Source organism: Globicephala melas, chromosome 13 (genome assembly GCF_963455315.2).
Source record: "Globicephala melas chromosome 13, mGloMel1.2, whole genome shotgun sequence".
Classification (NCBI taxonomy): domain Eukaryota; kingdom Metazoa; phylum Chordata; class Mammalia; order Artiodactyla; family Delphinidae; genus Globicephala; species Globicephala melas.
The window spans coordinates 59,898,870-59,916,769 of NC_083326.1; the positions used below are offsets into that span (position 1 = coordinate 59,898,870).

The 17,900-nt window shown below is 38.3% G+C and overlaps 1 protein-coding gene across 2 annotated transcripts in view; it reads left to right on the plus strand.

The window, feature by feature from the left end:
- TWSG1 (twisted gastrulation BMP signaling modulator 1) overlaps window positions 1–17,900 on the plus strand; it is a 34,404-nt gene that overhangs the window by 12,280 nt on the left and 4,224 nt on the right. For both annotated transcript variants that reach the window (XM_060310835.1, XM_060310836.1), the window contains exon 3: window positions 9,470–9,569. In XM_060310835.1, coding sequence (XP_060166818.1) covers window positions 9,470–9,569 — 100 coding nt within the window. The remainder of the gene's footprint in view (window positions 1–9,469; window positions 9,570–17,900) is intronic.

Sequence of the window (17,900 nt, forward strand, 5' to 3'; positions counted from 1 at the left end):
ACAAAGAAGAGGGCTTCCCTGGTGGTGCAGTGGTTAAAAATCCGCCTGCCAGTGCAGGGGACACGGGTTTGAGCCCTAGTCCGGGAAGATCCCACATGCCACAGAGCAACTAAGCCTGTGCACCGCAACTACTGAGCCTGTGCTCTAGACCCTGCGAGCCACGACTACTGAAGCCCGGGCGCCTGGAGCCCATGCTCCTCAACAAGAGAAGTCACCACAATGAGAAGCCCGTGCAACACAAGGAAGAGTAGTCCCTGCTCACCACAACTAGAGAAAGCCCGCGCACAGCAACGAGGACCCAACACAGCCAAAAATAAAAACAAATAAATAAATAAATTTATTTTAAAAAACCAGAGATGAGGGGGACTTCCCTAGCAGTCCAGTGGTGAAGACTCTGTGCTTCCACTGCAGGGGGCACTGGTTCGATCCCTGGTTGGGGAACTAAGATCCCACAAGTCATGTGCCATGCCCTTCCCCCCCAAAAAAAGAAGACCAAAGATGAGGATTTCATTGGGACACTTGGAAGTTTTCAAATATAATTTTAATAGGGAGAATAGTAAAGTCCCTATTTACCCATCACTTAGCTTCACCAGTGGTCAGCATATGGCTGGTCCAGTCTCATCTCTACCTGCCCCTATTTCACCTCACCTGGATGATTTTAAAGAAATGCTTTGGGGTACTTTTGTAGTAAGTAGGATTAAAATTTTGTTACAAGGTTTATGTAAGAAATGGGTGTCGTTTGATATATTTTGGTAGATCATGTATGTACATGAACTTGTAGGCTGATTTATTTAGCCAAAAGGATAAATTCTGTTTTCTGTATTATTTCACTTGTTTATATTATTTTCAAGGCAAACGTTTGAATTTATAAAGAACATGGTGATAAGATTTGGTTTAGATACTTCTGTTCCGAGTTTGAAAGTCTGTCTGATGGCTTCCTTAAAGAGTATTAATTTGTCAAAACAGATTTGTTGTAACGTAATTATAATTATGTTTATTGTTTTGAATAAAGGCTGATTGTTCGAGGGTGTGTTGTTTATATATTGGTTTTTAAATACCCATTTGACCTATGTAAGGGTTGTGAAAATAGTATCAGCACAGGTACAGTCTTGTTGGTTACCGATGCTTATACGGTGTTCATTTTCATAATTACCTTTGTTCTTACATTCCTGGGGGTTTTAGGTCAAGATATTATAAACACTTATAGTTTGTTTGATTTAATATTTAAGAAAATTAATTTGTGTTTTTGAGTGTGTTTTTTTTTATTGTATGAAATTAAACTGGATCTTCAGAAGTCCTACTACTTAAATTTAAAATGTTTACTTGCCATTATAAAAATATTTTGTTCTCAAAGGAATCCACAAAATACATAGAAGTAGAAAAAGGAAACTAAATCATTTATAGTCCTGTTTTCTAAACACAGACTACTCTTAATATTTGATATAGTCCTTTTTAGGTTTTTATTCTATGTTTAGGTGATTTTTAACACCTAAACATAGAAAAAAGGTTGTATATTATATATACAGCTTTCACATTTTGCATTTTTCACCAGCATTGTTTTATGTTTCTTTGTTTTTAAAAAAAGTATGTTAGTTTAGAGAAGTTTAGTTTTAGCTTGAAAGTAAAATAGAGAAATATATTTTCTGAACTATCTTCTGCACTGCTTTCTTTAATAACAGTTAGCATTTATATAATGCTTTATGTTTTTCAGTTCAGATTTGTTAAAATAATAAATTTATGGACCACAGTGTACCATACTGGTCCTTCAGAGATGAGATGAGGTATTCCCTAATCTCCCAAAGCATTTTTGGGGTCAGATTTATTGAGGTATAATTCACATACAGTATATTTCACTCTTTTTAGGTGTATATTTCTATGATTTTTGATAAATGTATGCTCATGTAACCACTACCACAATCAAGATAGGGAATATTTTCATCACCCTTAAACGTCCCTTCGTGCACCTAGGGAGTCAAGACTAGCTTCCTCCCCAGCCTCAGTACTTCTCCACCACTGATTGATTTTTGTCCCTATGATTTCACCTTGTCCAGAATGTCTTAGAATCGTACGTTGTGTAACCTTTTGTGCCTGGCTGACTTCTTTCAGTTATAATGCTTTTGAGATTGACCCATGTGGCTGCGTGTCTCAGGGTCTCCTTTCCTTGGTCTTGCTGAGTAGTAGTCTGTTGTGTAGATGTACCCCATTTCTTCATCCATTCACTAGCTGATGGATGTGGCTTGTTTCCAGTTTTTGGTGATTATGAATGAAGTTATTTACTTCCATGTATAGGTCTTTGTGTGGATGTATGTTTTCATTTCTCTTGATTAAATACCTAGGAGTAGGATTGCTGGATCACAAAGCATCTGAAAAGCTGAGATTTGGTGTTACATGCTGCAGTTTACGGGCCAGGACTTGAATCCAGATTCTGTAAATCCAAGTCATTTGCTGTCTGCTAGACTATAATGTTGTTTTCAGTGGTGATATTTCCCTGTTTTAACAACATTGCTAACAAATCTCTCAGATTTTGGCAACAGTTAAAGAATGGAGATATTTATCAGCAACTTTACATCAGAATATAAATAAAAATTTCCCTCAAGTTATTAGTTTCCATCTCTGACCTGGAAATTTGGAAGTTTATAAAATAAATTTTAACTCTTAAAATCTAGGCTTAGTCTTAGATGAATAATTACCCCCCCATTTATTTTGCATGGATTAAGATCTCACCAGAACCTTAGATGTATAGAGAACAAGATTTTCCATTAAAGTTGATTTAATAATTATATAAAATCTGTCTTCTGGCATAAAAAAATTGAAATTCTTTGTCATATTCAAGATTTTCAATAATACAAATGTAAAATACTTTTTTTTAAATTTATTTTTGGCTGTGTTGGGTCTTTGCTGCGCGTGGGCTTTCTCTAGTTGCAGCAAGCGGGGACTACTCTTTGTTGCGGTGCACAGGCTTCTCATCGCAGTGGCTTTTCTTGTTGTGGAGCGTGGGCTCTAGGTGCACAGGCTTCAGTAGTTGTGGCTCGCAGTCTCTAGAGCACAGGCTCAGTAGTTGTGGCGCACGGGCTTAGTTGCTCCGCGACATGTGGGATCTTCCTGGAGCAGGGTTCGAACCCGTGTCCCCTGCATTGGCAGGCGGATTCTCAACCACTGTGCCACCAGGGAAGTCCCTTCATATAAGTTTTTAAAGCAAATTGCCAAATTATCTCTAAATACTCACTCTGGTCAACGTAGGATAGCTCAAATGTATAAACTTCTGTTTTCTATTTAGTATAATATTATAATTTTTTCCACCATAAATGTATTGAACGGTGTGATTACACTTTAAGAACATCTAGCGTGGTACTTCACGATCCACGTCACTCTGGCTCTGACACGCGGAAGCAGTGGTGGCAGGAGCAGCCCTGTGGCAGAAGATCTGACGTCGGAGCCCAGTTGGGCTGGATCACTGACCCATCCCTTCCAGCCTTTCATCTGTACCAGGAGCAGCCCCCATACTTTTTCCCTGGGACTTCCAGACCAGGGAGGCAGATGATGCGATCATTAACTGGCCCAAGCAAAAAAAAGAATTAAGTATTAAATCCCAGCACACTGGTTTTGCAACTCTTGCCATTGATACTTATTTTACCTTTACAAACAATGATTAAACTTTGGCAATAGCACTTGTAATTGTATTCAGGTACTGAGAGTGAAAGATATAATAGTGCCTTTGATTAAACAACCTGAAGGGTTAGCTAAGTTTAATTATGGGCTCATTCTCTCTAAGAAAGTAATAACTATAATTATTGAGATGCTAAATTAATAAGAAATAAGCTTTATATTTCTCATCTCATTGTTTAAAAAGCAGCAATAGCTATCCAAAACTGGGGTCAAATCTCAGCCACTTACTAATTGAATGATGTACAAATTCATCACCTTATATGAAAATGAAGGTGAATAATACCTTGATAAAGGCTTTATGAGCTCCAAGATAATGCATATAAAACACTTAGAACAGTGCCTGTTAATGTTACATAAAACCCACTTAGGAACTTTGGGGGAGGCTGTGGCAGCAAATAAGTGGAGACACTGGATCCACCTTTCTTCTGTGAACGCTGTGTTTGCTTGGGATCCCACGTTCAGCCGACTGAGCAGTGCTCGAGGTTAATCATAGGAAGGTTAGTGAATTACGTAAACAGCCAGTCCACACAGGAATCCCACATCTCAGCACAACCCTCTTTCTAGTTAATACGGAAGACTTTGAAGTAATAGTGACATGGAATATAATAATGACGTTTCTGAAGGCGGTGATACAGAATGAGAACATGGACAAGCTGTGAAAGAGATGAAGTATTTAAGGCCTGCTTCTGAACTTTGGTACATAATATGTTCCATTATGGAGCCGTTATGTTGACAGATTTTTATTGATACAATAGGGAAATACTTTTTAAATCAGGAGAGTGCGCCATCATTATTTTGTTAGAAACGCATAGGAATTTACCGAAGTGGGAGGGACTTGGGTGCTTTTTCCTTCTACTCTGGTAGATTTTTTTCAAAGTCTTTTATGATTTAAAAAAAAAACTCTTAAAAATTTAAAGCATTCCTTTTATGTTGACTCTAGCCTCTTTAGCAAAGCCTTTCTAGTTATAGAAGATTCATTTATGTTCTCATAAATAAAACAACTAAAGTAAAGATTTCTTTTTAAGTGTCCTGAAGAAAAGATTCTACTTAATTTAAATGGAGTAATTTTTTATGTTTTTCTGTGATCCTTGATTCTTCATAGTTACGTTTTGGTGTGGTTTTTTTCTCTTGTATTTCCAGTATGTGACTTCAAAGCACCTTAAAAATTTTTTTTTATATTTAGAAGCGTTCTTCCCAACCATAGTTTGCTAGCTGTCAAAAAAATTAAAATGTATTTCCAAATGTGTTTATGACCAAACTTATTTAATAGTGTGATTCTGAAGTACACATAAAGTGAATAGAAAATAATGGATTTCTTGATGAGCTACACGTTTGTTATTCATAATTATTTACACATAGAAATTCATTGTTTCCTTTCCTTTTTTGACTTGAGAACATAGAAACAAAACAAATTTCCACAAATTTTTTCTCTTTAGATTTGCAGTGAGGTTTCTGAGATACAAAATGCCATATGTTAACTTTGCCTGTGTATTATTTTTCTCCTGGAAATTGAGAAGTTAAATGTGTAATACTGGCTAAAAAGTTTGTTTGAGGAGCTCGTTTTCATTATTTTCCAATCTCCTGGAAAGAATGCTTGCGTGAGTTTTGAAGAATACAGATTGTTTGGTACATTTTTTTTTTTTTTTTTTTTGCGGTACGCGGGCCTCTCACTGCTGTGGCCTCTCCCGCCGGAGCAGAGGCTCCGGACGCGCAGACTCAGCGGCCATGGCTCATGGACCCAGCCGCTCCGCGGCACGTGGGATCCTCCCGCACCGGGGCACGAACCCGTGTCCCCCTCATCGGCAAGCGGACTGTTAACCACTGCGCCACCAGGGAAGCCCTGTTTGGTACATTTTGAAGCTTATTTACTCTCTGAAATCTCATAATTTATGAAATCAAATTGACTTTATTAAGACAGATTTTTCATTCTATTTTGTAGTAAGATGGAAAGAAAATATTAGTTGGCATCCAACCAGTTTTAGCAGTAATTTTTACCAATGAAGTCTTAACCTGGATTTTTGTCTGTTTAATGGTATAGTAATAAAGCCTGTGTTTCAGTCATTTCTCCCATGTCTCGGCTTCCTAGAGCTTCTCACTTTGTATTCTATCAGTAAATTAAAAGTCATTAAGCATGTTACTTCAGTGCATTGTTCTGTCACACTGACATGTAAAAGTACAGGATAGGCATCTATTAAGAGAGTGTGAAATACATTTAATCTTAAGGGGTAGATAAGGCAAGTTCAAGTACCTTTTAATAGTCTGAGTTTTAACCTTCCATTAGTTAGCAGTCATCTGATGTTATCGTCCACCCTTTCATTCCAGTTTAAAACACCTCACAAAAACCTGACACTAAAGGTAGAATGAATGCTTTAAAGACTCAGATTTCTCTAATGTCCATTAAATCGACATTCATTTTAAAATTATTTAGCATAATATACAGTAATTCATTTAACAGGCTACCATTTGAAAGCTGTGATAGGAAAAAGGAGAGACTTATTCTTTGAATAAATTTGTTACTTTCCTAATATGTTTCTCCTGAGCTATGTAGATAATGTAGATTTACACAAGATAGTAAAGGAATATTTTCTATGGATAATGTAAATTAAAATTAAAAAAAAACTTTATTTCTTGTGACTAAGTTGCAACCTTTTTAAAACTTAAGAGCAGGGCTTCCCTGGTGGCGCAGTGGTTGAGAGTCCGCCTGCCGATGCAGGGCACATGGGTTCGTGCCCCGGTCCGGGAAGATCCCACATGCTGTGGAGTGGCTGGACCCGTGAGCCATGGCTGCTGGGCCTGCGCATCCGGAGCCTGTGCTCCGCAAAGGGAGAGGCCACAACAGTGAGAGGCCCGTATACCACACACAAAAAAAAAAAACAAAAAAACTTAAGAACAGAAAGTATCAATATCCTTAACTCTGATGGTATTTTTTTTTAAATGTGTACTAAGAAAATGTTCTCTCACTCCAAAGACGACAGACAGGTTTTTATGGAGCAACAAGTCACAACATACAGCTTTGGCAGCTCTGTTTTTCTAAATTTCCAAGTAAGTTTGAGTCGGTGTGAATCAGGCATCACCAGTTTTATGATGAAGCACCTGTACTTATCAGGAAGGCCGTGCCCTTTTAGTCCCTCTCTTTCCATCAGGCCTAGCAAGGTTACTCAAGGTGTGCATTACATGCATGTGGCCCGAGTATAGAATTCCATGTACTAAAATATTATAATTTACATATATTAGGTCACAGCTATATACTGACATCAAACTAATGAATTAGAGCATAGCACAAGTGTTTTTTTTTGGCCATGCCACACAGCTTGCGGGATTTTAGTTCCCTGACCAGTGATCAAACCTGGGCCCCCTGCAGTGGATTGTGGCGTCTTAACCACTGGACCACCAGGGAATTCGCAGCAAGTGTTGATTCTTGAAAGTGCTGTGTAATTGTGTAATAGCTAGGGGACTTTTTGAGAAAAGGAATTAAATGTCAGTGTTGCTATATCTGATAAGGGGTTAATATCCAAAATATATAAAGAACTCATACAACTCAATAGCAAAAAAAAAAATAGAATCCAATTTAAAAATGGGCAAAGGACCTAAATAGACATTTTTTCAAAGAAGATATATGAATGGCTAACAGGTACATGAAAAGATGCTCAATATCGTTAATCATCAGGAAAGTGCAAGTCAAAACTACAGTGTGCTATCACATCACACCTGTTGGAATGGCCATGATGGCCATCATTAAAAAGATAAGAGATAGCAAGTGTGGGTAGGGGTGTAGAGAGAAGGGAACCCTTGTGCACTGTTGATGGGAATGTAAATTGGTGTAGCCACTGTGGAAGACATTTTGGAGGTTCCTCAAAAAATCAAAAATAGAACCATCACATGATCTGGCAATTCCACTTCTGGGGATATATTCAAAGGAAGCAAAAACCTAGCTCCAAAAGGTATCTGCACCCCCATGATCATAGCAGCGTTACTTACAATAGCAAAAATATGGAAACAACCTAAGTTTCCACTGGTGGATAAATGGATAAAGAAGTTGTGGTGTATGTATATAATGGAATACTCTTCAGCCATAAAAAATGAGGAAATCCTACCATTTGCAACAACATGGATGGACCTTGAAGGAACTATGCTAAGTGAAATAAGAGCAAAAAATCCCCAACAAACTCATGGAAAAGGAAATCATACTTGTGGTTACCAGAAATGGGGTCATGGGGAGGGGGAATTGGAGGAAGGTGGTCAGCAGGTACAAACTTGCAGTTATAAGATAAGTACTAGGGCTGTAATGTACCACATGATGACTACAGTTACTACTGCTATATGATGTATAGGAACGTTGTTAAGAGAGTAGATTCTAAGAGTTCTCGTCACAAGGAGAAATATTTTTTCTTTTCTTTTTATTTTATCTATATGAGATGATGGATGTTAACTAAACCTATTGTAATCATTTCACAATAAACGTAAATCAAACCATCATGCTGTACACCTTAGACAGTGATGTATGTCAATTATTTCTCACTAAAACTGGAGAAATATCAGTTTGCAAAAAATTATGTCATATTAGAATGATTGATTATCTCCAGTCGTCTAGAAACATAATAAGATGAATTTAATAGGGATAAATATTATGTGCATGTTTAACTTTTTAAAAAAATATATAATATCTCATCAACCAGGGAAAGCCAACTGAGCCGTGTGGCCACGGAATTTCCCTTTAGGTTGGGTTTGTTTAGCAGTGACTCTCTGGTGGCCAGGGGAGGGGCAGAGGGAAGGCTAAAGGAATTACCTTGAAGCTTCATGTACAAAGCAAGCCATGTTAATTAGTTTTCGTGCAGGAACAAACCATCCCAAAGCTTCCTGACTTGAAACAATAACTGTTTATTTTGCTCTTGTTTCTGTGGGTCAGCAATTTGGCCTCTATCAGCTGGGTGGGTTTTCTGGGCTCATTCTTGTGTCTGTTGTCAGCTGCTGAGTTGGTTGGAGGCTGGCCGAACTGGGATGGCTTCAAGATGGACGGACTTATCCATGTGGCCCTCTCCCTAGCTTCACATGGCAGCTGGGCAAAGTTCTAAGAGAACAAGTGGAAACACTCCAGACCTCTTGAGGCCCAGACTCAGAACTGACACTAAACCACTTCCACCAAATTCTGTTGGTCAGAGCAAGTTTCATGATCCCTTCCATTCAAGGGGTCTGGAAATAGACCCTGTCTCTTGATCAGAGGAGCTGCAAAGAGGGTGACATGGGGAGGGGAAGAATCACTGCCTTCTTTGTAAACAGACTGCCACGCCAAGCACACTGTTTCAACATATTGTAGATCAATGAAAATAGTTTTTAAAACATGCTTTTATTCACACTTTACATATTGAGAAACCACAACTCCCACTACAGGTCGGCTGGCCATGCATTTAGATTAATTTGGACAGTGAATCTAATAGCTGGAAAGTAAGTTTTGTTCTTATGCTGAATTATTTGTTGAGGTAGTATGGGGGGTAAAGTTATGGGTTATAAAGTAAAATGTTTTCATTTTGTTTCAAAATAAGATAAAAGGATCCAAAATGTGTTTTCTGAATGTGTCCAAAAGAAAATCTAAATCTACTTAGATCTAGTAGTACTTAAATGTAAATCTATCTACCTTGTAGATATTTATGTTCCTACAAATAGTTAATGATGTTGAATTAAAAAATTGTGCCAAGAGTAAATTACTATAAACGTAAATATTATGGAGTTTTTATGCTGCAGAAAATTAACAATTTTAAATATAGTTATTTGGAATTTAAAATTTGACCATCTGTCTCATTTCTAGGAGCTCTGCCAGTGCCGACCTGGAGAAGGAAATTGTTCCTGCTGTAAGGAGTGTATGCTGTGTCTTGGGACGCTTTGGGATGAGTGCTGTGACTGTGTTGGTAAGTTGACATACAGTAAAGTTTCTTAATATTTCACATCACAGAATCCTTTACTTTAACAGACTTTAAATAATATAAATGTATTTTTTGTGCCTAGACTAGGTTTTTTATAAGATACTGTAGGTGTATAGAACAATATATTATTGCATTTGCTTGTATTTAATAGTATTTACATATATATGTATTTTTATAGAAAAGGTCTGGGAGGAAATTAAAAGCTCTTATTCTTGGGAAGTAGGAGTGGAGGAACAAACAGGGTTTTTTTACTTTTTCATTTTTGTACTGTTGATATATATATGTTTTTAAAAGCCATGCAAATTAAATTAGATTATTTTTTTTAATGAGAGGGGTCAGGGCGGGGGTGGTTTCGGGGGGAGTCGGGCTTGGCAGAGAGCAGAGTTGTTTGTTTGTTTGTTTGTTTTTCTTTTGTCTGCACATGTGGGATCTTAGTCCCCAACCAGGGGTTGAACCCGTGCCCCCTGCAGTGGAAGCGTGGAGTCTTAACCACTGGACTGCCAGGGAAATCCCCTGTTGATATTTTTTTATAAGAAGTATGTGGTATTGTCACAAGTAAAAATAGGTACTTAGCATAATAAAACTAGACTATCTTCATTTATATACGACTTCATTACAAAGATCCTTGAGAAACCAAAAGCTGTTTTAAGGGCTTTCTGAGGAACAGTCTCTAAGATATATTACGTAAAAAAAAAAGCAAGGTGCAAGAGTATGTTTATAGAATGCTATCGTTTGCTTTTTGGAAAGAAAATTTACGTGGACAGACTGTTGCTGGGAGAAACACTCATCCTCTCTCTGACCAGTTAACTCTTTGACCCTTTAAAACTGCAGTTCAGCTGTCCCCTTTTCTCAGAATCCTTCCTCATTTGACTGAGATAGGATCCTCTGTGCTATAAAGAGAATCTGTTTCTCTTTTCTGATTTTCTCTTAAGAGTAACAGCCATAGCTCATTCATCTTTGCTGTCCAGCATATTCCTCACATCCTGTGGTTTTTAGATCTAGATCTCTACCCTCAGGCTTTGTTTTGGGTATGTGTGTGTTTGTTTTGTTTTTACTTTTCCAGATGTACACAAAAATAGAGAGCACAGTGAACTACTGTGTACCTGCGCCCCAGCATCAAGGCCATACCTGTTCCACCCGTCATCTATGTGTCTATCCCTGCCTGTTTTGGTTGGATGACTATAAAGTAAATAAATAGTTTTACTACAACTCCAAACTACTTTAGTTATTCATCTCAAAAAGAGAGTAAATTTCCTTACATAACACAATGTCAGTACCACATAATTAACATGATTAACAATACTTCCTCAGCATCTAATACCCGGTCCTACTCAGATTGCCCTAGCTGCCTAAAGGTTGTTTATAGTTGTTTTAGTCAAAGCAAGATCCAACAGAGTCCACTTAGTATATTTAATTGTTAGATTTCTTTTATCGTTCCTCCTCCCCTCATCACCTTTTAAAATTCCATTGACTTGTTGTAGGAACTAGTGAGTTGTGATGGAAAACATGCCACTTTCTGGATTTGCCTGATTGCTTCCTGTGGTTATTTAACTTGTTACCCTGTCCTCTCTGTCTCGTGTAGGTCTAAAGGCTGATCGGACTCAGGTTTAGTTTTGGGAGGTGGGGTGCAGTGTACTGTGTCCCCATTAATAATATCTTGTCGTCCCGCTTTCAGTGTTGCTAAAATTGGTGGGTGGGTTCAGATGGCGAAGGTTTGACGACTTCATGGTGAGTCCCCACCAGTCTTTCACCCAGTGGTTCCACCCATGGCTTTTTTATATATATTTGGCGTTTTAATCAGTGGTTGTCATTATTATTATTTTTTGCTCAAATTGTCCCATCTTTGGTTAGTAGGAGCCTCTTCAACTTGGCTCTTGAGTCTTTTTGACATGACTTCTGTCATCTTTGTTGGTTTCAGACAGGCTGTCCCGGGCTCATCTCATAAATATACATCATATACATCTTATACATTTATATCTGTTGTACAAAACATTCACTTGTTACATAAAACATTAATGCGTCTTGTTTTTTCTTTTTTCTTAATTGAATGTTCTGGAATTTCTTCCACATTAATATCATTTTTTGGTAGCTACCTAAAGCCCTGTTGTCGGCAGTAACACTTTATATACTCATTCATCCCTAGGTGGACATGTAGTTGCTTCCAGTCTTGTACCATTACAAATAATAGTATGATGAATAACCTCGTATAGATAGTCAGTTCTGTTTAATATTGCTAGATGTTGTCAAATTCTCCTTCCAAAGGGGTTTATCGTTTGCATTCCCACCAATGAGGCACATCTCTTCATCTCCACTGGTATCACCCTAGACCAATTCTCCAGCAGATTTTGACTGGACTTGGAAACACTGTATTTTGATGGATTTTGAACTTCTTCCACTCTCCTTCAGAAACTCCAACTCCTTTAAAACACATTTTATTGGATTTTTCCATCTCTTATCCCTCCCTTTGCCTGTTATCTTTGTATCCTCAGTCACTTCCCCCTCATTTATTAATAGCTTCAGTACCTGAATCAACGTCTCACTTCCACCACTAGACCCACTTGCCCCTTTCGATGGTTCCAATGTGCGCATTGAAGATCCACCCTGGCCTTTTGTTCCTAGGCCTCCTTAGTGATGATGGTTTTTAAATCCACCCCACCGTCATTTACCCAACCCATAGGTTGGTGCTTAATTCCCCTCTTTCCTCACATCCAACATCCAGTTCAAACCAAACGATCCTCTGTTGCACTTTTAAAATATGACGTGTGAGAGGCACATTTTAAAGATGCAATAGGGGATTGATCAAACAAGATAGGGCAGAAGACCAAGAAAGAGGAAAACATGGGTTGAAGGAAACAATAGCTTTAACCAGGAGTTAAGGATGGTTGTAGAATGATAACTGTTCTTTCATATGATGGTCAGTCAGGTACAGCCGTAGAGGAGACACAGGAGAAGCTGAGGAAACAGCTTTCATCATGCTCCCAGGTCTCAGGGAGGGGTCACTGCATGCCACGCAGGGTCCCAGGGGAAGCGCCAGGTTTTGGTCAAGTGGGAAAGACAGGAGCAGAGGAAAGTGTTGGCAGTCTTCTTTTGGGGTTTCTGCAGGAAAGGCAGCGTGGGGCAGGGCAAGCAGTGTAGAAGTGGCTAGTCTGAATAATTTTGGTGGACTCTAAGCTGTAGGGGTGGTCCCTAGTTGTCTGGTACATGGCCCCAGGATGGTGAAGGCAGAGGAATATATTGCCTCCCGGGGTGTACTGGCCAGAGAGAGGAGGTCTGGCTCTGCATTGGTTAGTTTGCTGGATCCAAGAATTGCCTACCCCAGGAGGGGCAGGCTCTCTCCCACCAGAAAGGCCTTTTCTGTATTATACAGAAGATTTAAAGCATCAATGATACAGAGACCTAGGAGACAACTAGCCTGACCAAAGCAAGAAGTGAGGGTTCTGAGGGGCTTATCTCTGAGAAGGAACTGAGTTCCACAGGATATCAAGCATGTACTTGAGAAGCAGAATGATTTTTCAAGATATGCTGAAAGTTTATGTATGGTCCTCAAGAAAAGAAACTTCCAAGCATAGAAATTCCAAGAAAAAACAAAAGTTCAACAAGAAAATATTAGTCCATAAAGGAATTAAATATAGCAGTTCGTTTTCTATTATGAAAATTTTCACACATACACAGAAGTGAAGAGAATAGCATGATGATTCCTATATACCTGTCACCTACTTCAGCAGTTGTCAAGAATATGCCACCTTTGTTTCATCTATCCTTTTTCATTCCTTTCTCTTTCTTTGTGTGAAAGTGTTTAAAAAGCAAGTAACGTTGTGGTAACCTAAATGGGAGGAGAGTCCAAAAGGAAGGGGATATCCACATGTGTATGGCTGATTCATTTTGTTGTGCAATGGAGGCTAACACAACATTGTAAAGCAACCATACTCCAATAAAAATTAATTTAACAAAAAAAGCAAGTTAGGGGCTTCCCTGGTGGCGCAGTGGTTGGGAGTCCGCCTGCTGATGCAGGGGACGCGGGTTCGTGCCCCGGTCCGGGAAGATCCCACATGCCGCGGAGCTGCTGGGCCCGTGAGCCATGGCCACTGAGCCTGCGCGTCCGGAGCCTGTGCTCCGCAACGGGAGAGGCCGCAGCAGTGAGAGGCCCGCGTACCACAAAAAAAAAAAAAAAAAGCAAGTTAGAAACAGGAAATAATTTTTACTCCTGCATTTTTCAATATCAATCTCTAAAGTAAATACAGACACTTGCCTTTTTAATCATAATGCCTTATGACACCTAACAAAATTAACAATAATTTCTTTGTTTAATCTAAAATTCAGTTCATGATCACGTTTCTCCTGATTTCTCAAAAGTGTGTGTATAATTAATTTGTTCAAGTGGATCCAGACAAGGTCCTTGTGTTATATCTGGTTGCTGCGTCTGAGTCCTCCTTTAATCCAGACTGGCCCCCTCTTTTTTTTCTGATGCCATTTGACATACTGAAGAAATAGTATCAGTTTTCCTGTAGAATATCCCACATTCAGGATTTGACTGTTTGCTTCCTTGAGATACCATTTAACCGTATTTCCAGTAATTTGGAGCTAATTATGAAAGTTTGGTTAGATTCAGGTTTAATCATTTTTTGCCAAGAAGACCTCATAGATAATGGTTTTCAATATTTTATGGAGTTCAAAGAAAAGTTCATTTAATCTTGAAATTAGAAATATTTTCCTTTGGTTGTGTGACATTGGACAAGGAAATTCTATCACAGTATCTGTTCTGCAGTCAGCAGTGTTCATGGGGTCATGTGAAGATAGCTGCTGTTTGCTGGTTTTCAACGTTCAGAATCAGTGTTTAATAAGACAAGAAGATTTCATTATGCGTAGGCAACAGAATGTGTAATAGTTATAAAATTTGTTGATGTCACAGGAGAAGTTGGGTAGGGAACGTGGAAAGGGCAACAGTATCCTTATCTGCAAATGAGGGAATGAAGCAACGTGGAATAAAAGTGAGAAGTTTAAGTGTATTTAAGATTACAAAAGAAACAAATAATAGTATTAGAATAATATAATTATTAGAAATATGGGAGAGAGATGGGGTTAGTATAAATGAACTTAATCTTCATTTTTCATGTAAGAAGATTAATAGGCAATGTCTATGGTTGTTTTTACTGCTAGTTATATACATTAATCATTTTTACTTAAATTCTTTTAGCAGTAACCACCAGAGAAACTTAGAACAGACTTTAAAAGTAGCTGTGTATGGGGAGTGCAGTTCCGGGTGGGAGGAGGGGAAAGGAATGCTCTTTTCATTGTAAGCTCCTCTGGACTCTGTTGTTGCTGTCTAACCAGCACACTAAAAGAAAGGAATAACTCTTTTTCCCCTTAGTCTTAATTTCTACCCTTAAAATGTGGTTTCATTGAGTAAATTCTAACTTGACATATCCTTAGTTTTCAAATGTATGATGAAACAGGTCAGATTTATAAAAGAATTAAGCACAGATTTTAAAACCCCTTCGTATTTAGTTGTTGTAGACCAAGAACACAATAGTCATGAATTCTGGCTCACTGAAAGAAGTCGCATCGGGATTCTGGGCGCTTAAAGGATTTGAGATGCTTGCCTTTTCAGTTGTTGCCATTTGTTTCCTGGTTTTTGGCCTCCCAGGCTGTCATGTGCAGAGCCAATTTCTTGAAAAATTTTAGTATAATTAGTTTGTAAAGTTCGGTAGTGAAACAATGCCACAAAGGAACAAACTTTCTCAAGAAAATGATAATGAAGAGAAGTGAGAGCTTCCAAAATAAACTTTATAGTCAACTAAACAAAAGCTCCCTAACAATGGTAAGCTTCAGGGCAGTGGTGAGATGCTTCCCAGAAAGGTTTAAATTATGGGTGGTTAGTAACTCCAACCAGAAAGTGATCCATTTTACATAGTGAAAATGGACAACTAAAGAATTTCCACAAAATTGAAAAGGTTACTTTTACTGAGCAGGATAACTTCTACACTTCATTCGAAGAGCAGATTCCATGGTTCACCACCCTTGAAAGAATGCAGAACCTGAAGAGTGCTTTAGTGTGGAAATAGAAACAGAATCCGCTTGCCTAGGAGAACCTCTAGTGATGACCTCTGGACAAGAGCCTAATTAAAAAGAGAAGATAGATAAAAATTTTATAATGATACCATGGAAACATATTGCCTAGCAACTGTTTACTTCAGGCTTCCTGGTTTTAATGCAGTGTATTGAGATTTAAATGAAAAATGCTTTTGGCCTAAGTTTGTTAAATGCACAAAACTCCAAAAAAGTTTGTTGTTGTTTTTTTTTTTATGTAATGGAATCCCAGGATATGAGCACTGAAGTTTTTTCAAAGCCTCAGTAGATGTTGAGTTTAGCTCTTCTAACAGTTGGACTCGTTTCTTCGCCCTTTCCTCTCTAATTACTGGTTTTTATTCATTATAGAGTCTGGCAGAAGAATATATTATGTATGTTTGCATAAAATAAGTATTCTAAGTATTGTTTGCTTTTCAGTGGCACTTAAAGATTATTTCTAGAATGTGATTATTAGAGCAGTGGACACAAAATCAGGCTGAATCATAATCTTGTCTCTAATCCTAGATTATATAACATTGGACAAATTATTTAACTTATCTGGACCTTTTTCCTCTTTTGTGAGTAAAGGAGTCCGATTTGACCATTGAATCTGTGATTCTGTCACACAATCTAAATCATAAAAGTTGAGGTATATTGAAAGATATTACAAATGGTATGCACAACCTGTTATCCTCAGCTCTTGCCTTGTTCCTTAAACTAACAAAATGTGGAACACACATGAGAGAGTTTTTCCTTTTCCCTAAATTTATAAAGTACAGGAATTTATAAATTTGGTATAACTTTTCAAACTCTTAATGTGAGGAAAAGGAAAAACTTCATATTAGACCTAGTAGTTGCTAAACAAAAATGAAACATAATTTAGCTTTTAAAAGTGAAATGTTCACAAAAGGAAATCCAGAGGGTTCTGTTTCAGTTATTATTGCTAGTAAACAACCTACCCCAAAACATAGTGGTTTAACACAGTAGTAATCATTTAGTTAGCTCACAGAACTGCATTTTGGGCGAGGTTCTTTGGGGTCGCTCCTTTCTGCTCCACGCAGTGTCAACCGGGACAGCTCGAAGGCTGGGGCTCATTAAACATTTCCACAGCTCTCTCCTTTATAGAAAAACTCCTTGGAAAAGTTTTCTATAGTGACTAATTCTCTTCTGCTATTTTCTCTTTTAAAAATAATTTTTTTTAATAATTCGTTTTGAAACAATTCAAATGTAGAGAAAATTTGCCAAAAGGGTAAAAAGACTCCCCAGTTATTAACATTTTATTGCATTTGCTCCGTTGCTTGGTACCTCTGGCTCTCGCCCTTTCCCTCCCCCCTGCCCAACACACACACACACTCGCACACTCATGGGCACACACTCCCATGAGACTCTTTTTTTGAAACTTTAGAATAAAAGCAAGCTTTACACACAATGTCCCATCACTGCTAAACAACCTTGATCTGGGCACATTGGTGTCTGCCAGATTTTTCCATATTAAAGTCACCATTAACCCCTTTGTAATTGATTAGTATTTTGTAGAGTTTTCCAAGAGTACATCAGTATGCTCCTCATCCAACCTCTACCCACCAGCCTTAGCATCCATTGACAACTCCCATCTGATCAAACACCTCTATGATGATTGCCAAATGGTGCTTTACTCTTTCCTTCATTTCGTCTACATTTATCCTTTGGCACTCTGCTAAAAGGAAGAGCTTTCCCTTCTCTTCCATTTTTTTATTCTTTTATTTATAATATAAGGACTCATCAATCCCTATTTTATTCATAGGGTGGTAATCCATTACTATCACTATTTATTTTAATGTTAAAATTGTCAGTTTGGCCAGTGGGAGCCCCTTCAGGTTGCCTCCTGTGTTGTTTTGACGTGTTCCATCATTCATTGATCACTTCCTTACTTTCTGGCACAGAAAAGTGTTCCAGGGTCATTTCGGACGTTCCCTAACCTAGCCCTGGAGTCAGTCTTTCCCCCAAGGAGCTCTGTTCCTCTTAGCCAAGGATAGGTATTTAGAAAACAAGATCTGGGCACTTGGTGTGCTCAGTGCTACTAGGGTGTCATCGCCTCTAGGCCCTCTCAGCAAAAAACCGAGGAAGGTATCTATGTACAGTGTTAGAAGGCACCTGATTTTAATATGTTGGAGCTTGGATTGCAAGGCAGTACCTAAGAATATCTCATGACAGTCAGTGAGAAAAAGAAATTTTATTCTCTTTGCCTTCCTCGCCACCCCCCCCCCCCCC